This window comes from Electrona antarctica, assembly GCF_951216825.1.
Source record: "Electrona antarctica genome assembly, chromosome: 8".
NCBI lineage: Eukaryota > Metazoa > Chordata > Actinopteri > Myctophiformes > Myctophidae > Electrona > Electrona antarctica.
Genome location: NC_136789.1, coordinates 3,490,001 through 3,509,279, shown reverse-complemented (window position 1 = coordinate 3,509,279; position 19,279 = coordinate 3,490,001). Strand labels below are relative to the sequence as shown.

At 44.9% G+C, this 19,279-nt stretch overlaps 2 protein-coding genes across 2 annotated transcripts in view; both read right to left on the bottom strand.

Annotated features, from left to right (window-relative positions):
* Positions 1–3,130: 3,130 nt before the first annotated feature.
* Positions 3,131–7,169, bottom strand: rfxap (regulatory factor X-associated protein). The gene is made up of 3 exons (XM_079507397.1): positions 6,543–7,169; positions 5,519–5,629; positions 3,131–4,769 (listed from the first exon to the last, which is right to left on the bottom strand). Exons 1-3 carry the CDS (start codon positions 7,035–7,037, stop codon positions 4,665–4,667), a joined length of 711 nt encoding a protein of 236 aa, XP_079363523.1. The 5' UTR covers positions 7,038–7,169; the 3' UTR covers positions 3,131–4,664.
* A 4,515-nt stretch (positions 7,170–11,684) lies between these two features.
* The window catches only part of dclk1a (doublecortin-like kinase 1a), a gene marked incomplete at both ends in the record, with an annotated part of 112,228 nt that continues 104,633 nt past the window's right edge, over positions 11,685–19,279 (bottom strand). Inside the window, 7 exons of the mRNA XM_079508097.1 lie at positions 11,685–11,742; positions 12,684–12,757; positions 13,746–13,859; positions 14,104–14,184; positions 15,304–15,400; positions 15,993–16,070; positions 17,875–18,008. Coding sequence (XP_079364223.1) covers positions 11,685–11,742; positions 12,684–12,757; positions 13,746–13,859; positions 14,104–14,184; positions 15,304–15,400; positions 15,993–16,070; positions 17,875–18,008 — 636 coding nt within the window. The remainder of the gene's footprint in view (positions 11,743–12,683; positions 12,758–13,745; positions 13,860–14,103; positions 14,185–15,303; positions 15,401–15,992; positions 16,071–17,874; positions 18,009–19,279) is intronic.

Below are 19,279 nucleotides of genomic sequence, written 5' to 3'. Positions count from 1 at the left end.
GTTGTCCATCCCATTGTCATGGGACATATGCTTCGTAGCATGACGGAAAACATACCTGCACGGTCTGCTTCCGTATGTCCCGTGCCAGCATATGACGTAATGATTACTTATGCCTGTTATGGCAGTGGTGTCTGATTACATACATAGGGGCATTACCTTTAGTCCACCCGACACTGAAACATGTCATCGTTACGTCACCATCGATAACCAATTATACCCTGGCATTGGTACATATCTTCATCACGTCATATGCTCATATGTCTATGTATATATGTATATGTAATTTGTGAGTTGATTAGTGGTATACTGTGGTTACTCGAGTGGTTTGATGCGTATGTCCCTTTAATCCACCCGACACTGAAACATATCATCATTACGTCACCATCGTAAAACATTTATACAATGGCATTGGTACATATCTTCATCACGTCATGGGACATACACTTCGTAGCATGACGGAAAACATACCTGCACGGTCTGCTTCCGTATGTCCCGTGCCAGCATATGACGTCATATCATATGCTGCTAAGGGACATTGGTACATATCTTCATCACGTCATGGGACATATGCTTTGTAGCATGACGGAAAACATACATGCACGGTCTGCTTCCGTATGTCCCGTGCCAGCATATGACATATCATAGGCTCATATGTAGCACCTGACTAATAACATTACTTGCACGCTTTGCTTGCGCAAGTAATGAGGGGAAAAAGGGGTGGGTGGGGGATTCAGATTTTACGGGGGCCAGTTTCGAATTGTAGCCGTCCGTAGGTGCCCTTTGAGACGGCTGCAATTCAAAACTGGCCCCCAAATGCCCAAAATCGGGACGCAAGGACGGAAGTGGGTAAATTAATTCATTAAGATAGTGTTACATATAAACAGGTGATTATCTCATGTGAGTAGAAAGCAACCTGGCCTATAGGGAAGAAAAAAACAGTTTGAGGGATCTGGATAGAAGCAGATATTTGCTTGTACGGGTCACTGTGTGCCTTGTTGTCTTGTATTGTGTATTGTATTGTATCTGTAGCCTATCTGTATGCTGCAGGGCGGGTCCTTGGGGTCCAAGACAAATTTCTCCCTCGGGAGCCAAAATAAAGAAACCTTGAACCTTGCTTCATTTAAAAAACATTGCATTCAGAACTGTGTTATAGGCTTAGGGCTATCTACTGTATGGTTATCAAACATTTGAAGGACCCCCAGTTTGGTACGACCTAATAGGTCCATTTGATTAAAGGGCTACTTCACCCCTTTTGCAACCAGATGTTATTGTCTCCACCAGGCCGAAGGCATGGGGAGAGAGTATGTTTTGCACTCCGTCCGTCCGTCCGTGTGTGTGTGTCCGTGTGTGTGTCCGTGTGTCCGTCCGTCCGTCTGTGAACAGCTAATCTCCGGCATCGTTAACCCGGTCGATGCCAAATTTAGCACACACACTCCCTGGATGCCAACGATGAACCTCTGCCCCAAAATTTCCAGAACGGCCTGTTATAGCGCCACCAGGAGGCCGCTTTGTGCAAAACAAGTTTTTGGACACTACACCTACAGATTTTGTCCAAACATCACGCAAATTGGTACACAGTCTCTCTAGAGCCATTCAACGAAACGGGTTTTTCAGATTTCTCAGACTCCATCCTGATTGGCTAAGATTGTCTTCCAAAGTTCGCAGGAGTGCTCAGTTTCAAACAAAATGCTGCAAATCATGAACACATCGTGTGATTTCCGTGAAATTGCGCACGCACATTCCCACTAGGCCGAGGAAGAAATGCCATGTGAACATTTTCAACTCAGCCTCATGGTGGCGCTATAACTGGCCGAAAAGTGTTTTTACCTCCAATTGCACGGATTTGTGGATAACTTTGTATGCCAACTCCCTAGAGGCCAAGGAAAAACCTTTGCCTGGAATTTTTCACATCTGCTCTTTATAGCGCCACCAGGAGGCCGACATATGTAAAACACATTTTCTAATATTACTCCTTCAGATGTCGGTACACATGCTCTCCATAGTCATGTGATCAATACGGGTTTGTTTGATTTCTCATAATCCACCTTCATTGCCTACGATTGGCATCTAAACTTTTCAGGAGTAGCCCGCTTTGTACCCGTTTTGTACAAATCGCCACAACTACTCAACGCAGCGTCCGATTGCGGTGAAACTGTGCATGCATATTCCCACTGGGCTGAGGAAGAAATGCCAGTTTTCAAATCAGCCTCATGGTGGCGCTACAACAGGCAAAGCCGTGTCTCACTCACTCACACACACACACACACACACACACACACACACACACACACACACACACACACACACACACACACACACACACACACACACACACACACACACACACACACACACACACACACACACACACACACACACACACACACACTCTCTCCTGGTGGAGACCTGTGCCCAGAAGGGCACTTTTTCTAGTTTTAATGATGTTTGGGAGACAAGAAACACTTTCCTGGGGTTTTTATGTGGGTAATGTGTGTTTTTAAATATTTTAGTATTTCAAAGTGTCTGTGACATAATGTACACTGGTCTCACTGCTTATACCATAATGCTTTGCTGCTCTCACCCCACCTTGTGGAGAGGGGGAGGGCTGAGACAACATGTAGTCCAGGAAGGAAGTGAATCAAAAGTAAAATTTTGGCTATGGCGCCGGGCGCCATTTGTCCCTCTAGCAGAAAATGCCAGGATTTTAGCGAGGGACATGGGGGCTAAATCTTTTTATAAAGGGTCCATAGAGGTCAAATCAACCATCCTTGCAGAGGATGGTCACATGCAGAACCTTAGTTTGTGACTCTACTAATAGTATAGCCTATGTCATTTTTCATGTTTTCGCATCGTCATACTATTGACTTAGCCTACGTTAGCTGGTCTAGCTTGCTAAACTAGCTTCTCTTTTAGTGTGCTCGGATTCATGGTGTAGGTCTTGATTCTTCCGACCCTTAGAAAGTGGTTAAATCAAGCGTAGAGAATCCATTGCTGATATTCCCGAGAGGCCACGCCCTGCCGAAATGAAATGGCCCTATAGTCTTGAAGGGCCATTTACGATCATTTTGAAAACCATATAAATTAAAAGTAGGTAAGGAGGAAGGGATTTACAAATGAACAAGAAATGACACCATGTTCATCATCATTTTAATTTCACATTCATCATGAAGGTATACAGAATGCAACAAATATATTATAGATATAAAAACACAAAAAATCTTTAGGCTTAATATCATTTTTCCATTAAAAAGCCAAAAGAGGCCAGCTTACTATTCATCCAAACAAAAAGTTTGTTCTTGCTAATGCTGTTAAATACACAAAATCAGCTGTAGTTCTATACATGTTGTGAGCATGTACAGTATAGATTCTACATGCTCACAGCATGTGAGCTTGTAGATTGTCCATTTATGCTAATTTTGAAAATCTTCGCCTACTAATGACGTGCCCTAAACAGGGAAAGCAGGTTGAAAATGTTTACAAATTAAAAAACAAAGTTTAAAAAAATCCCATGTAATAAATCACTATGGGGCCCTAGTATGAAACCATAAACTGACATGCGCTGGGACATGATTGTCACATTTGAAAGCAAACCATTAAATTAAAACAATCACATACAACGCCTTCATTCTTGCAAGTTAATTCGACGAACAACTAATGTAGCTAAACAAAATTAGCAGCTGACATTACATAATCTCTGGCCGGGATGACCCCAATGATGTGGGAAGTCAAAATGTGTACTCATGACTTTTAATTAAGAGATCAGCATAAAGAGCTAAATGGGTTTCAGGATAGAAATATCTAATCTTCTTTTAGTCAAGTTTATTTATATAGCTACCGATCTTTAGGTCATGTTGTCTTGCAACTTCCATACAAGTAAATATTAATACACGTTAACAATTCACACCAAACTTGGCACACACACTGTCCAGGGGTCTGCCATGACAATAGTCACACCAGGGGCCCCAGCAGGTAGTCCCTGGTGCTTCAATCTGCAACAAACTTGGCACAAACACTGTTCAGGGGTTTGCCATATTATATATATATATTTTGTTAATGTTATATATATATATATATGTTTTTAATTAGACACATATGGGGCGCTACAGCAGTGTTTAACACTTAAAATGGTCATAACTCAGTGACCATTGCTCTGATCAGTGCAATATAGGCCTGGATTTCCATCTAGTTATTCATACTGTAAGTACGTTAGAGTGCAATCATTTTCCCAATGCGTTAAAGAAAAACCAATGTAGAGTGCGAGCAGAAAATAAAGAGATGAGTGTAGCAGAGTCCGCCTGGAGACCAAAAGCCTAATATCTCCCCCTCAGGCCCAGGGCGGACGGATTCCCTCTTGGGCTAGTGGTTACGTTGTTTGACTTTAGTGTCCCTTTCCACACAGGACACCCAGGTTTGAATCCCAGGCGTTACACTCACATGATAGACAGAGTATAAATTACAGTAGGCATGATAGATAAATAAAACATTGCAGTAGGAATACAGTGCGCAGGACAAAACTTACTTTTCACACAACAGAGCTGCCTGGGTGTTTGATTGAGGACCTTGCCGTTTACAGTGCATTTAAAAAAGTTTGAGAGTTTGAGTTTGCGATGTTGTGCGGCGACAAGTCCCATAAGTGGTGATGTCGCTGATTGGGGTGTGATCTGCTAGCAACCCTGAAACTCCTGCTGTGATTGGTTGCGACTCTGCGCGGCCAAAAGATGCTGCTGCTGTTGTAGGAAGCTGATGACCTCTGGACTCCGCAGCAGTGACTTTAGGAGTGAACACACACTGCATTACTAGACTTGTGAGGATCTTCCATTATTAATTGACTAAATTCATTCCACAATAGTATAGTGAAGTACCTGACATCACTCCGTTATCCCCTGGGTTAGGGAAGTAATATGTTCTGATTGTTCTCTATTGAAAATAATACCATAACCATACAGTCATCTTAGCATTGCGTTAGTATATAAGAACTGTGTTCCAAAAATCAGACCAGCAATTCTGTCAGCCTGCAGGTCTGCCTCCACTCTTATTTCTTAAATTAAACCAAGACTTTGCCTCTGTCTTCTTCTTCTGCACTGTAAATGTTATTTTTGTTTTACTAATTTTGTAATGTCATTGTATATGTATAATGTCATTGTATAATTGTTTCCTTTGCTTGATGAATTGAATTGTTGTTGATAAAATGTGCTGTACAAATAAAATTGCCTATGTGACGTGTCGTTTATGATGGAGTTACATTTGATAACATCTGTGTTTTGGAGAAAATGCATTGGATTCTGTGGCAGTACTGGGAAGTAGGGTTGGAAACTACAGTAAGAAATCACGTGACTCACCTAACCTTAACCCAAACCTCACACAAATCACGCCTACACCTCATCTCAAAACCACTCCTCCCCCTCTGGGCGAAACATCGGGAAAATAGTCTGATGGTTGACAGGGGTCTGCTTTAGCAGAAAATAGCCCACTGATCGATGCTGGGGTTTAAGTGGTTAACAACACATGTAAAACTCACCAGTCTCTTCTGGTTGAGGACTTGCTCTATGAGAGAAGGTCTGGCTGGCCGGTCGCCAATCGCACCAAGACGCTGCTTGTTCACAGACACAGGACGCTCCTCATTGTTTTCCTGATCAACAAGAGAGAGAGCCATGTAAGTATTACATTACAAAAATAGCAAAAGTAGCAGATCTACAAGCTCAAAACGTGTCACTTCACGTTGTGTTTCGAGCTTGCACCTCTGCAACTTTTTATGCTTTTGATTTGGATCCTAAACAAGTTTGGACATAATGAGGTTTCCACCCGACAGAGACAATATATTGTACCATTGTTAAATATAAAGAGATATGTTTATACGGGGGGAAAGGCTTGAAAAATTAAATATTGACTCTTAAAGGGGCCATGGGCTTGGTATATCGAGTTTGGGCGCTGTGAGCTTGTAGATCGGCTATTTTCAGCATGCAACACCACCAGCGTCCAACATATGAACCCGGCTTTAAGATGATTTAAAATGAATAGAATAGAAATAAATAGAAATGACTGTGACTGTGTTATGACTTCTTATACTAAATATACAGTATATATTGTTATGGGGAGGTGGAGTGGGTTGGGGCTTCAGGATTGCTCAAAATACGCTAGTGGTCCAGTCCAGTGGGTCTCAACAGGATCCGGCAGGGACCCCAGGAGTCATTGGGTGGCAAATAGGGTCCTTAAACATCTCTTTTTTTCAAATAGGGATCCGCGGCCAAATACATATCAATTTGGGTTCTTGACTTGAAAAAGTTTGACAACTTCTGCTCAATGTATAGACATAACAGTGAAACTCTGATCAACAGTGATTCTTGTACGTTTTCTAGTTGTATTTCCTGGTACTGGTATAAATGTTATCAAGTTAATTATCAATTAATTTAGCTGGGCTGGGGACCCCCTGCCCTGGGTCTAGGCACCCTCAGGGGGTCTTGAGAGGATTCCCTGAGGACCCCTGGACGGACCACTCGTTGAAGCCCTCTGATCTACATAATGACAGTAATAGTGTTGTTCACATCTATCTTCCCAGTGGAGGACATGGCCTGGTCGCTCTTCTTCTTCTTGTACTTGTCCTTGTACATCTTGTTGCGGTGCTTCTTGCACATCCACGGCTTGCGCTGCTTGGCCACCTGCGTGGTGGTCTCCGCGCAGCCCTCGTACGTGCACTGCTTGGGCGCGTGGTGGCTGCTGCTGTGGCTGTCGCCCTCCGACGTGTCGCCCTCGCCGTCGTTCATGTCCTCCGGGCTGCCGGCACCGTCCCGCGGGTCCGAGGTGTCCAGCACGTCGCTGCTCTCCTCGTCCGGGTCGTCCAGGTCCGTCATGTCGAAGCCGCACGGGTCCCCATGGTGGTGGTGGGACGACGGCGTGACGACGTTGCGGCTGTCCACCACTCCGCTCTTGTTCACATAGTAGCGCTGGCCGTCCTTGGTGAGCAGCAGGGTCGAGTCTTTGTCCTTGTTGTTGTTCGCCGCATTTGAACCGTCCTCTTCGTTCATGTTCTCATCGTCCATCGTTCAATTCCACCGTAACGTTATAATGAGTGTAATAGAGAGCAGTTACAGTAGACAGACTGGCCACAGGCCTGCTGGGCTGAAATCAATGGTCGTCTTTCGTCGGTTGCACGACATTGGGTGACCTGTCGAATGTTGCGACTCTAGGGAAGTCTAGTCTAGAGGTTCCCGACGAACTACGAACGGAACTGCGCCTTCTAGACACACGGAATTCTATAAGACACCAATATGGGTGTGCCTCAACCTTTTTGCTACAACCAAAACAAAGCAGCTCAGAAAATACATGTTATTGCATTACGTCGCCCCCTTGTGGTGAATATGGGAGAAAGAGAAACACACTGTTATTGCCAGTAGTATAGCGAAAGGCAAGGCAAAACAGTCTCTATGGACCTCATACATGGCAATAAAAGTGTGGTAGTACGGTAGTACCGTAGTAGTAGTCACATGAGTACAAATAAAATGATGAAATCATATGAATGATCACAATGTTGTTACACATGAACATAAGACACATGTAGATTTGGATAGATTATATTAACGACATTCCTCAAGTACTTGTTATATATTTTTTATTTCTTTATTTGATTGACCTTTTTTAACAGGTACAGGTATTGCAACAGATTTGAATACGGCGGTTTTGAATACTTTATTTTAACCACATGTTTACACTGTGCCAGAGATGGTGGATTTCCACTGCAGGTATAGGGCTGGGCAAATATATCGATATTATATCCATACGGTGCTGTGAGACTATAGATATCATATCTGGGAATTCTAATATCGTAAATAAATTAATATGGAATACGTTTTGTCTTTTTCCTGGTTTTAATCACTTAAAACCTTATTTTATACTCATCAGAAATAGCAAAAGTATGCGATTCATTGTGAGTTTGTAGATCGCAATTTTCCCTTTTTTAATGTGGAAAAAGTATTAAAAATTATATTATCGTCCCAAAATAAATATGGTTATGTTTGATTTTGTCCATATCGCCCAGCCCTAACTGCAGATTGATCAGGTGATTATGGTGGCACACCTACTGTACTGTATTAGTATGATATCGTTTGAACTACAGAAACGTACATGACCAGTGAGAACCATAAGGGAATAAAAGAACAGTTGCCCCAAATCACTCTTGTCCCGGGTCAAATCCTGTGACACCGGAGCGGTCGGACCCACCAGGTATTTCTGGCCACCAGAGCCTATCCTGCCACGTATGACGTCTCGGGGGTACCCAGACTGAGGGGTGCGAGCGGACTTTGCCACGTTCGGCACGGCGTAAATAAGCGACACCGTGACCGCCCAGCGCACAAAAAAAAACTGAGCACATTCCCGGTGCACATATCCGAACGCACCCCGAATATTAGGCCCTGTTCTCACCAAGTGGGGCGAGCGTTTCACACCGGCGTGGCGAGCGGTCCGCTCAAAAAATGGGGGCGAGCGTTCCGGGTTACCCTCTTAAGGAGATGTCTCCAAAATGTCTTAATACGTGTTCTTCTCTTCAAAGCTTATTTTGTCCAGTTACTAGATATAATAACTGGCTTTTCCCCAGAGTTCCTCTCCCATCCATTTGAATACAGGAAGTGACATCATTCATTCCCAGAGTCCACCTGACTGAAAAATGGCAGCCTCTTCTTCTCGGCTAGAGGTTTCCTGAACTGTTGTCCGTTTCGTTTTAGTACATAACACATAAACACTGATTCAGTTTGCTTTTACTGTTCTGGTAGACCTACTACTAGTAAAGAAATATACTGTATTGTGAACTATCAAAATAAATCAAATTATGTTATTTACATAACATACAAACAAGACCTCATCACTAAACCAAAAACTTGTTCTCTTTTTAATAAGAAAAGGCTACGGTATGTGTGTGTGTCATGCTTTCATCTGTATAAATCATGAAGCTACAACTGTTTGGTTGATATTTTGGCTAGACTTGTATAGAACCCATTTTAAAAACACCCCCACTACTGCTGCATTTGAAATCATAATGCTCTCCAATAGTGCCATTAGTTGACCACTGTCCCTAACGTCTTTCCATCATACCTGATTGACTGGAGTTGGATTCCTGATGCCGCTGTTGGTGCACTCAGGTGATCCTCATAACAAACAGCCTGAACATCCTCACACAGTAGACTGATAAGCCCATGATTTATAGTTAACCACTTAAACCCTGTATGGTTGACTGGAGTCCCTCAGGGCTCTAGTCTATAGTGTATTTTCTGTTATTGTGGGGAAATCTGTTGCTAAAAATAGCAGATTGACAAGACTCGCTGTGAGCTTGTAGAGCTGCTATTTTCTGTGAAAGCTTTCCCCATAAAAAAGCCAATTCACAAGCTCATGTGTGCCATTGTTGATGTATTGTGAGCTTGTAGATCGGCTATTTTCGGTGCATGACATGGCATGCAATTGAATATAAATCAGGCTTTTACCCTGTTATCCTCTACAATGTCAGCGCTGTTACATGTCCTCAACGGTGTCAATACTGTCAACCCCTCATTCCCAATAGTGTGCAACAGTGTTGTCCAATCTGTGATCTTCATTGATTTTATGTTGCAGAGAAAAAAGCAGCAACACAAGGCTTCGGTATTTTTGTTCATGAGCATCACAAAACAACAGAAAAATATTGGCAGTCACACACAATGACTCCTATAATGTAATCAAATGAGATACAACAAACGGTCTGGTGATATATGCTGATGTTTTTACGTCTATAGTCTGTCAAGTGATAGTCTCGTGAGTCAGACTGCTGCCTCCCACAATTTTCAAATGCTTCCGTCATACAGTCTGGAGCAAGGAAAGCTCTGAAAATGATCAAGCGTAAAGCGGAATGCGACACCTCCTCCGTTTTGTCTTTACAGTCACGCAAATTTGTCTTATATAAGTCAAAATCATTTAAGCATACTGTATATAGCTTGCTGCTTAGCAGAAATGGAAATTCAAAACAAAAATGTAAAGCTATTTTAAAATATATTTTTGTGAACGGAAATGACAAACAGATGATGGCTTCCTGTCTCAGCTTTCAGGAGGTGTAGTTCCAGACTCTATAAAGCATTCGGAAATTGTCGAATAATTGTCTGGCTACGCGACACTAGTCAAGTGATGAATTAACCAGTTAACCAGTTTACAAGGAGCACCCAATGCACTGTTATTGTCTTCAGTGCATTCTGCGTAAAATGTAAACTAACTGTAAACATCACAGGAAAGGCATCACCAGTAATGTGAGGTTCAAAGAAGAACCTTTGAATCTTTTCCTTGTTTGCTTCTTTTTTTTTTCTTTTTTTTTTCTTTCTGTTTTTATTTTAAACAAAAGTGATCTGCACTTTTTTGTGAGAAACAACTCCAAGTTACTCTAATTTATTAACCTATAGCACAGCTATTAATGGATCTACACTTCTATAACTACTCCAACCACCTCCTGTCCTCTCTCTTTCTCTCTTTTCATTTTTGCCCACAATTTTGTAACCCATTTTTTCACCCGGTGTCAATGCCCAATCTGTAATCCTAGGCGGTACTCTCTCTCTGCCAACCTGGGGAGAGTCCTGAACTGAGCTCATGCTTCCTTCAGTGCATGAGGAGTGAGCAGGCAGCTTCTTATCATCTGACAGGGGGGAGTTTCCCTGTCTAGACGTAGCACGTGGAAGGAACACGTTATTCCAACCAGTTCCTTTCCCATCAGGCAGTATAGAGACCAGTCCAGGATTACTGCATGTTTTTTGTGAGGGTACCTATGGGGACACGGGGAGAACATGCAAACCACCTCCTGTCCTAACAATAGTTCCACATCATCGAGCTCTTCAGCAGAGTTAAAGATCTTTTATAAAAAAAGGACAAATGCAAAAAAGAAATAAAAAAAGAAACACGTGAGAGCGAATTAAATGGTTATTAAAATCAATAATGATATGGTTCAATAAAACATATTTGTCCATATCCTTGTATTGCCTAGTGGAGGTGGCTTCTTTTTGTAACTTTTTTTCCCCCACGTCGTCGAGCCCTGATCATCACTGGAAGGTCGACACTTCTGTCGACCCTTTCTCTGCTCCTCGAGCTCTCGTACGTGTGCTCAGATGAGAGATAGGTGTACAAAATCAGCCCCCTCCCCACCCCTCTCCTCATTGTCGTTGTCTTTTTACTGCCCTCATGGTGTCTCTTCGGCCCCTGACACCCCACCTCTCTGGGGTAAAGAGGTGTGGGTAGACAGAGGATGGAGGACAGAGGGCAGAACGTGTCTCTCCCCCACCCTGTTTTCCAACTGTTTTATCCCCCTTTTTGTCTGTGGTGCTGCTGGGTTGACGACGGGAGGAGAAAGGGAAGGGAGGTTGGCCATCTCCTCATCCACTACCTTGTTCCCCTTCCTTCCTGTAAAAGTAGGAGGAGATCGGACCAGGACTTTCTCTCCTCATCTGACCCTCTCCTCCCTCCCCTCTCCTCCCTCCCTCCTCGGTTCTAGAAGGGAGAGCCAGGCGAGCGGGCCGTACTTTCGTCGGAGTCGGACGGAAGGCTGAAGCTCGGTGAGAAGAGGTCGGAGGTGAGGCGGGCGGCAGGGGGACGGGTCAGAGTAGGAGGAGGAGGAGGCAGCAGGCGCAGGGCGGTGGGGGGGGGACGTCCCGGAGGCCCCGCCCCCATCGTCCTCCATGGCGGTGATGACATCACATCCTGGTGGCGTCCTCGTCGGAGAAGCGCCCCCTCCTTATCAAGAGCGGTGGTCTGACAGGGATGGGAAAAAACACACAGATCACGACCAGTTAGGGTTTAGACACATTCATACTAGATGGTGGCACGGCACCCATCTAGTAGTAAGTAGTAGTAGCAGTAGTAGTAGCAGCAGCACAGTAGTAGTAGTCTAGTAGCAGTAGTAACAGTAGTAATAGTAACAGTAGTAGTAGTTGTAGTAGTAACAGTCGTATTAGCAGCAGTAGTACAATAACAGCAGAGGGGAAACATCAATGCAAGCAAGCACAAGGAGCCATCGTTGACATGAATGGCAACAACACACAACAGTCAATGTTATTTTGGTCAGCGATGCAGCATTCACAAAGACCTAGCTCACAGAAAAGATGTCTGCAAAGGTGTCAAAGTGTAAGGTTAGTGTTTGGTTGGTGGGGGGAAGAAGCAAATGCACTTGTAAACAACATACAGGTTTGAGGATACTGACAAGGGGAATTTCAACAATTCAACGGAGAGCACTTCTGACATCGCCCTGAAACCTACTGTATACTTGGGTTGCTTGTTGGGTTGATGTCATGCAAGTTGCAGCCAAGTATAAACCAGGCAAGACTTACAGTACATGGGTGTGAGTGACATCTACAAGACTCTTCGTTCTGCCTGATTCAGTTGCGCACAGTAGGTGTCACGCACTGAAAATAAGGCTCACAACGTGACACAATTAATACAGCGTGCATGTTTTGAGCTTGTAGATCGGCTAATTTCACTGTGCGGTATCTCGGTGTGAATATAGCCTTCCACAGACATGAATACAAACAAGACACGATGCAGAGGAGTCAAGCAGGGGCTGCACATGACACTGACTGACAGGTGACAGCCACATGAAGTTGCCAAAGTGCACAACAACAACAACTAATCAGCAGGGTAGCATTCAGGGAGGGGAGGAGTCGGCAAGTTTTGCATCCACAGAAACCATGGCGTACCTGGTCCAGTACATGGCCGGGTTCTGGCAGAAATCCAACGACCCAGACCTCTGCATGGAAAAGCTGTCGTCCAGCTGGACATAAGAGAGAAACCCAGTACAGTCAGGCCCTCTAGACATGGTACAGGCAGGCCCTCTAGACATGGTACAGGCAGGCCCTCTAGACATGGTACAGGCAGGCCACCTAGACATGGTACAGGCCGGCCACCTAGACATGGTACAGGCCGGCCACCTAGACATGGTACAGGCAGGCCACCTAGACATGGTACAGGCAGGCCACCTAGACATGGTACAGGCCGGCCACCTAGACATGGTACAGGCAGGCCACCTAGACATGGTACAGGCAGGCCACCTAGACATGGTACAGGCAGGCCCTCTAGACATGGTACAGGCAGGCCCTCTAGACATGGTACAGGCAGGCCACCTAGACATGGTACAGGCAGGCCCTCTAGACATGGTACAGGCAGGCCCTCTAGACATGGTACAGGCAGGCCACCTAGACATGGTACAGGCAGGCCCTCTAGACATGGTACAGGCAGGCCCTCTAGACATGGTACAGGCAGGCCCTCTAGACATGGTACAGGCAGGCCACCTAGACATGGTACAGGCAGGCCCCTCTAGACATGGTACAGGCAGGCAGGCCCTCTAGACATGGTACAGGCAGGCCCTCTAGACATGGTACAGGCAGGCCCTCTAGACATGGTACAGGCAGGCCCTCTAGACATGGTACAGGCAGGCCACCTAGACATGGTACAGGCAGGCCACCTAGACATGGTACAGGCAGGCCACCTAGACATGGTACAGGCAGGCCACCTAGACATGGTACAGGCAGGCCCTCAGAACTGGTCTGGAGCAACCCAAACCACAAAGTATTCAATGAAAAAACCTGTGTATTGGCCAGGTGTGTTCTCGTGTCAGGAATATAACAATCATTGTAAAAAAAAAACAGAATTCTCTAACTTTGCGACTCCTAGTTGATGATACCCTGCCTATATAGAGCTTTACTCTGAACTGTGTCCAAAGCATTGTGGGAGCTGTAGTTTCCAGTGAGTGTATAACTTACGCTGATGACTGACACTGCTGCGGTGGTGTCTGTGTCCTTGGGGCTGGTGTTGAAGTGTTTCTTTATCTTCCCTTGTACTGACAGCTGATGCTCGTTCTCACACAGAGCCTCGTCCTGGAAGAGATAGAAAGGGTTACGTGTTACAACGACGAGGAGAGGAGGTGGGAGGAGAAGACATGAGGGGAGAAGAGCGGAGAGGGGAAGGGAAGGGGAAAACAAAACGAGGCGAAAGACAAGAGAGCGGATATCAACAAAAGCTAATTCATCCTAGTGTAGTTTTTAATGTCATGATACATTAAAAAGTGATTACTGTCCCGTCCCTAGAGAGGAGAGGAGACAGGAGGAGAGGTATACTTACAGTGACCCAGCGATGTTCCAACACCTGTAGAGCTGTATATCTCTGGTCCACCTCTACCTCCAACATAGAACGGATCAGCTCCTACATTGGAGAGGGAAAACAAACCATTGGTTTGATTGATTGAATACTATATTAAACAGAAATGCAAACAGCAACAGTCAAGTATAGAGTGAAACACTTGGTCTAAAAGAAAGAAAAAAAAGTCCTTGGGTTTCCATTCGGGTCCTATGTATTCCTTTCATAAACACGACATAACAAATAAAATAAAAAAATCACTATCATCACAAAAATCAGGGTAGGGTAAAAAAGGGGGTGGGGAGTCATGTAACGCTTCAATGGAAGTGTTCATGGTTGTATTTACGGCATCAGTATTTTCCAGTATGCGTCTGCTGTTGTGCAGTCTGAATTGATTTTCTGAAATGAGCTGTAGCTGCACTCTATAATCTAAAAAAACAATAAAAGTCTGCTCTGTTTGGATCATGCTCCAAAGTTTACAAATGATTGGTTTGCCCCATTTGGAGCTTCACCGGCTCTTCATCTGAGCCTATAATCTCCCCTGTAGAATATGAACTCTGGTTCTCCAGTGTACGAAATGTTACCATTGTACACTAGTGTGAGTTGAATGAACAATCAGGATTTTACTGTGTTCTTGAATTACATCGGCTGTGTCTGAGACATGGTCCCAGTATGGAGAAGGATTTATTTTTACTGTACTTTTATTAAACTAGAGTGGTGCCCATTGAGCCTCTACAGTGGTGCCCGTTGGGCACTGGCCTACTTGGAACGATGCAAGTTGGAAATGCATGCCCCACCCAGATTTTATGTCTGTGTTCCTTTTATGCCCATATATGGAGTTCTTTGTCAGGCATGCCCAAATATGGAGTCTATGCAGACGTCAGAATGATGTCTGAACAGGCCAGCTCCATATATGGACACTGGGCAGGGTCCAGAGCCCGGGCAGAGGCCTTTTGTGATGTCAGCTGCGTCCCCTTTTTTGCCCATACAGTATATGGAGTTCTTTGCCCAAATATGGAGTCTGGCCCGGGCAGAGACCTTTTGTGGCGGGCACTGCACTCCCTGTGGGGGTGTGGAACGCGTGTGTCGAATTTGAAGTCGGTGGGGCGAACGGTTCTCGAGTTACGTGGATTTCAGACGTACACACGTGCACACAGAGACCTGGTGCATTTATAGTTAGATTACCTTGGCTGTGTCTGAGACATGGTCCCAGTATGGAGACGGAAACTCCAGCACCCCCAGCAGAATCTGATCAAACAGCACCTCCTGATCCTCACAGCTCCTGTAGACCGAACATAAAAACAACAACAACATTAAAACACGGTCAGAGCAAGACATTCTACTGACTACTGGCTGTGTGGTGTGAGTAAGGGTGACAAATAGGGATAAACAGTTGGAGAGATTCCAATGGTCCCGTTACTGGAGGAGTCCTGTCTGATATACCGACAGGAGGCCCAGGATCACAAGCTTAGTCACCCCCCCCCCCCCCCCCCCCCATATCACCCCTTATCTCTATGCATGGGATGGAACGGATGCATTACTATCACTAACCACCAGGGGGTGTCTAATACCACTATGTGTGGATAAACATGGAAATCAGTTAAAAAATAAACAGAATCCACAAAGCTGGTACAGAGAACATACTGATAAGGTAATACTAGTAGGTGGATAAATAAACCCTATAAATAAATAAAGACCTAAAAATGCGAACTGACGAAAAAATGTCCAATTGTTGTATATTGTGCACCATGCATGTACATGCATGTGTAGAAGTGTGTGTGTGTGTGTGTGTGTGTGTGTGTGTGTGTGTGTGTGTGTGTGTGTGTGTGTGTGTGTGTGTGTGTGTGTGTGTGTGTGTGTGTGTGCGTGCGTACCCTCGGAATGGAGGGAAGCCACACAGTAGAATGTATGCGATGACTCCTCCAGCCCAGATATCCACCTTCAGTCCATACCTGCACACACGACAAAGAGTCAAATATAACAACGATACATCACACTGGAGATTGTAAAGCAAATGTCCTTGACGACAACACTGAAGTTTAGCGCCAGTGTGTTCATTTACTTGTTTTTTTTATTTTTTTTATATATTCCTTATTTACAATTCATTATGTACAATTACGCATTTTTCAGATGCTCTTATCCAGAGTGACGTAGAATAAGCAAGGTAAACACATACATCAAATGCAGAGAGACAGTGTCGTTTCTCAGTAAACTAGGATCACAGGTAAAGCAATAACCTATATAATAGGTTATTGGGAACTAGTGTTTGGGAACTACGGGTTCCCAAACACTAATCAGGACCCAAGAGGAGTCTACCAAGCCTGGAACGGCTGGTCCTGCATCACAGGAACAAGGACAGCAGAAGGAGGAGAGGACATTGGAGCCTTTTATTAGGTATAGCACCTAATAAAAGGCATTACTGTAAATGTCCATGTTGCTCCAGTATACAGAACGACGAGTCATGACTGATGAAGACCGCATAGGGCCAAACTAACTATAGCACCTAATAAAAGGCTTTATATGTCCGTGCTGCTCCAGTGTCCTCTCCTCCTTCTACTAATCAGGATCACGACACATTTTATTGGTCCCTTCATTTTTTTGATTTCCTACATATTATTTGTAATTATTATTATTTCAAAAACATTTTCAAAAAAAATTCCCGAAAACAGCCGATCTACACAGCGCAGCGTGAAGCGATTATTGGTGACTTTCTATCATTAGGCTACCTTCGAGATGATATAATGAAATTAACCATTTTCGTTGTGATCCGACGCGTTGAGAGCTTGTAGATCGGCTATTTCCGTTGTCCGTCATATGAGAAGTACTGTGTATATGTATATTATAAGTGTATGTGTGTGTGTGTGTGTGTGTGTGTGTGTGTGTGTGTGTGTGTGTGTGTGTGTGTGTGTGTGTGTGTGTGTGTGTGTGTGTGCATGAGGGGGTCTCAGATTTCGTCCAGTCAGTGTAAGAAGGGGTTCTTCAAGGACAAAAATGTTGTGAACCATAGCAACTATGTTACTACAACACAGTGCCCATTCTGGGAGGGGTCCTGTGGCTGTTCGGAGGAATAGTGATGAACAGCAACTCATAGTATCTCATAGCATAGTGAACTCATGCAGCGTTCTTGAGAACCTCTTCATCATTCCGATCAACTTCACACTCGACACGGCTCTGCCCTCAGGTCCCCAGCAGTACATCCACCAAAATGTGAAGTCGATCAACATCGGATCCCAGACTTGATTTCTGAGATAGACAGCCTGGGGGAATGTGAATAGTGTATGGATAGACTGGAGCTGGGTATAGACTGGGGATTGGGGCCGTTGACCCAACCGCTCCCTCATTATATCTGTTGTTTCCAATACAACAGACAGAATGAGCGAGCACTCCTCCAGTCTCACTCCACTCTGAGATGGAGACTTAAAGTGGAGTGAGGTTTGAAGGGCTGGGCTATGCAAGGCTAGGGATGTGTCCCAAATCATTCCCTGCTCCCTACACTCCCTATAGGGGATATGCAGAGGACTACAGTATATAGTGTGAACTCATCTGCAAAATAATAAAACGCTTTTCGGAACACCTATTTACAGAGTCATTGCTGTCCCATGCCAGGTAGACTGCTGTATTTTTATACAAATGTGACCAAATGGTACTTCACAAATCCATTTGGTTTAATTTCCCCTCTCAGTCACATTAACACCGAGGATTTGTATTACTTGTGTGATAGATTAACAGTCCGGGGGAAACGATGGATGCACTTACCCGGTCTCTGCTATGATCTCGGGCGCTACATAAGTGGGGGTCCCGCAGACGGTGTACAGGGGTCCGTCAACCACAGTGGCCAGACCGAAGTCCCCTAGCTTCAGGGTCTTACTGCCGTCTGGAAGCGTGTGCACCTGGAGACAGACAGACATGTAGACAGTACACACACATTTATTTTGCATTATTTTAATAATTTAGGCATTTAACGATTTAAAGTAAGGTAAACACGAGGTAATACATCAAACGCACGCACGCACGCACGCACGCACGCACGCACGCACGCACGCACGCACGCACGCACGCACAATACAGGCACACACAAACACATGCATGATGTCAACAGAATAGTACATTTATGCAATGAGTTGGAACATGATTCAGTGTGAGTGTGTGCACTTCCATTAGTTAGTGTGTGTGTGTTTGTTGTGTGCGTGTGCGTGTGCGTGTGCGTGTGTGTGTGTGTGGTTGTTCCAAGGCTATAAATCCCCTGTCTCTCCAGTCGTGGAGGTAATGTGTGTATAATCTGTTTAAACAAATGCAGGCTTCAAGCTCACTCCAATCAACTCACCACAATATGCCCTGGTAAGTGAATACCGTCGTTGTCGGGTAGAAACCTCTTATCTCCATATTCTAACATTTTGTGTTTTTTTGTATATTAACGCCCTGCTCATACTACAGCCCTGCTCATACTACAGCCCTGCTCATACTACAGCCCTGCTCATACTACAGCCCTGCTCATACTACAGCCCTGCTCATACTACAGCCCTGCTCATACTACAGCCCTGCTCATACTACAGCCCTGCTCATACTACAGCCCTGCTCATACTACAGCCCTGCTCATACTACAGCCCTGCTCATACTACAGCGTCACACTGAATAACGCCCTGCTCATACAACGCCCTGCTCATACTACAGCCCTGCTCATACTACAGCCCTGCTCAGACTACAGCCCTGCTCATACTACAGCCCTGCTCATACTACAGCCCTGCTCATACTACAGCCCTGCTCATACTACAGCCCTGCTCAGACTACAGCCCTGCTCATACTACAGCCCTGCTCATACTACAGCCCTGCTCATACTACAGCTCTGCTCATACTACAGCCCTGCTCATACTACAGCCCTGCTCATACTACAGCCCTGCTCAGACTACAGCCCTGCTCATACTACAGCCCTGCTCATACTACAGCCCTGCTCATACTACAGCCCTGCTCATACTACAGCCCTGCTCATACTACAGCCCTGCTCATACTACAGCCCTGCTCATACTACAGCCCTGCTCATACTACAGCCCTTCTCATACTACAGCCCTGCTCATACTACAGCCCTGCTCATACTACAGCCCTTCTCATACTACAGCCCTGCTCATACTACAGCCCTGCTCATACTACAGCCCTGCTCATACTA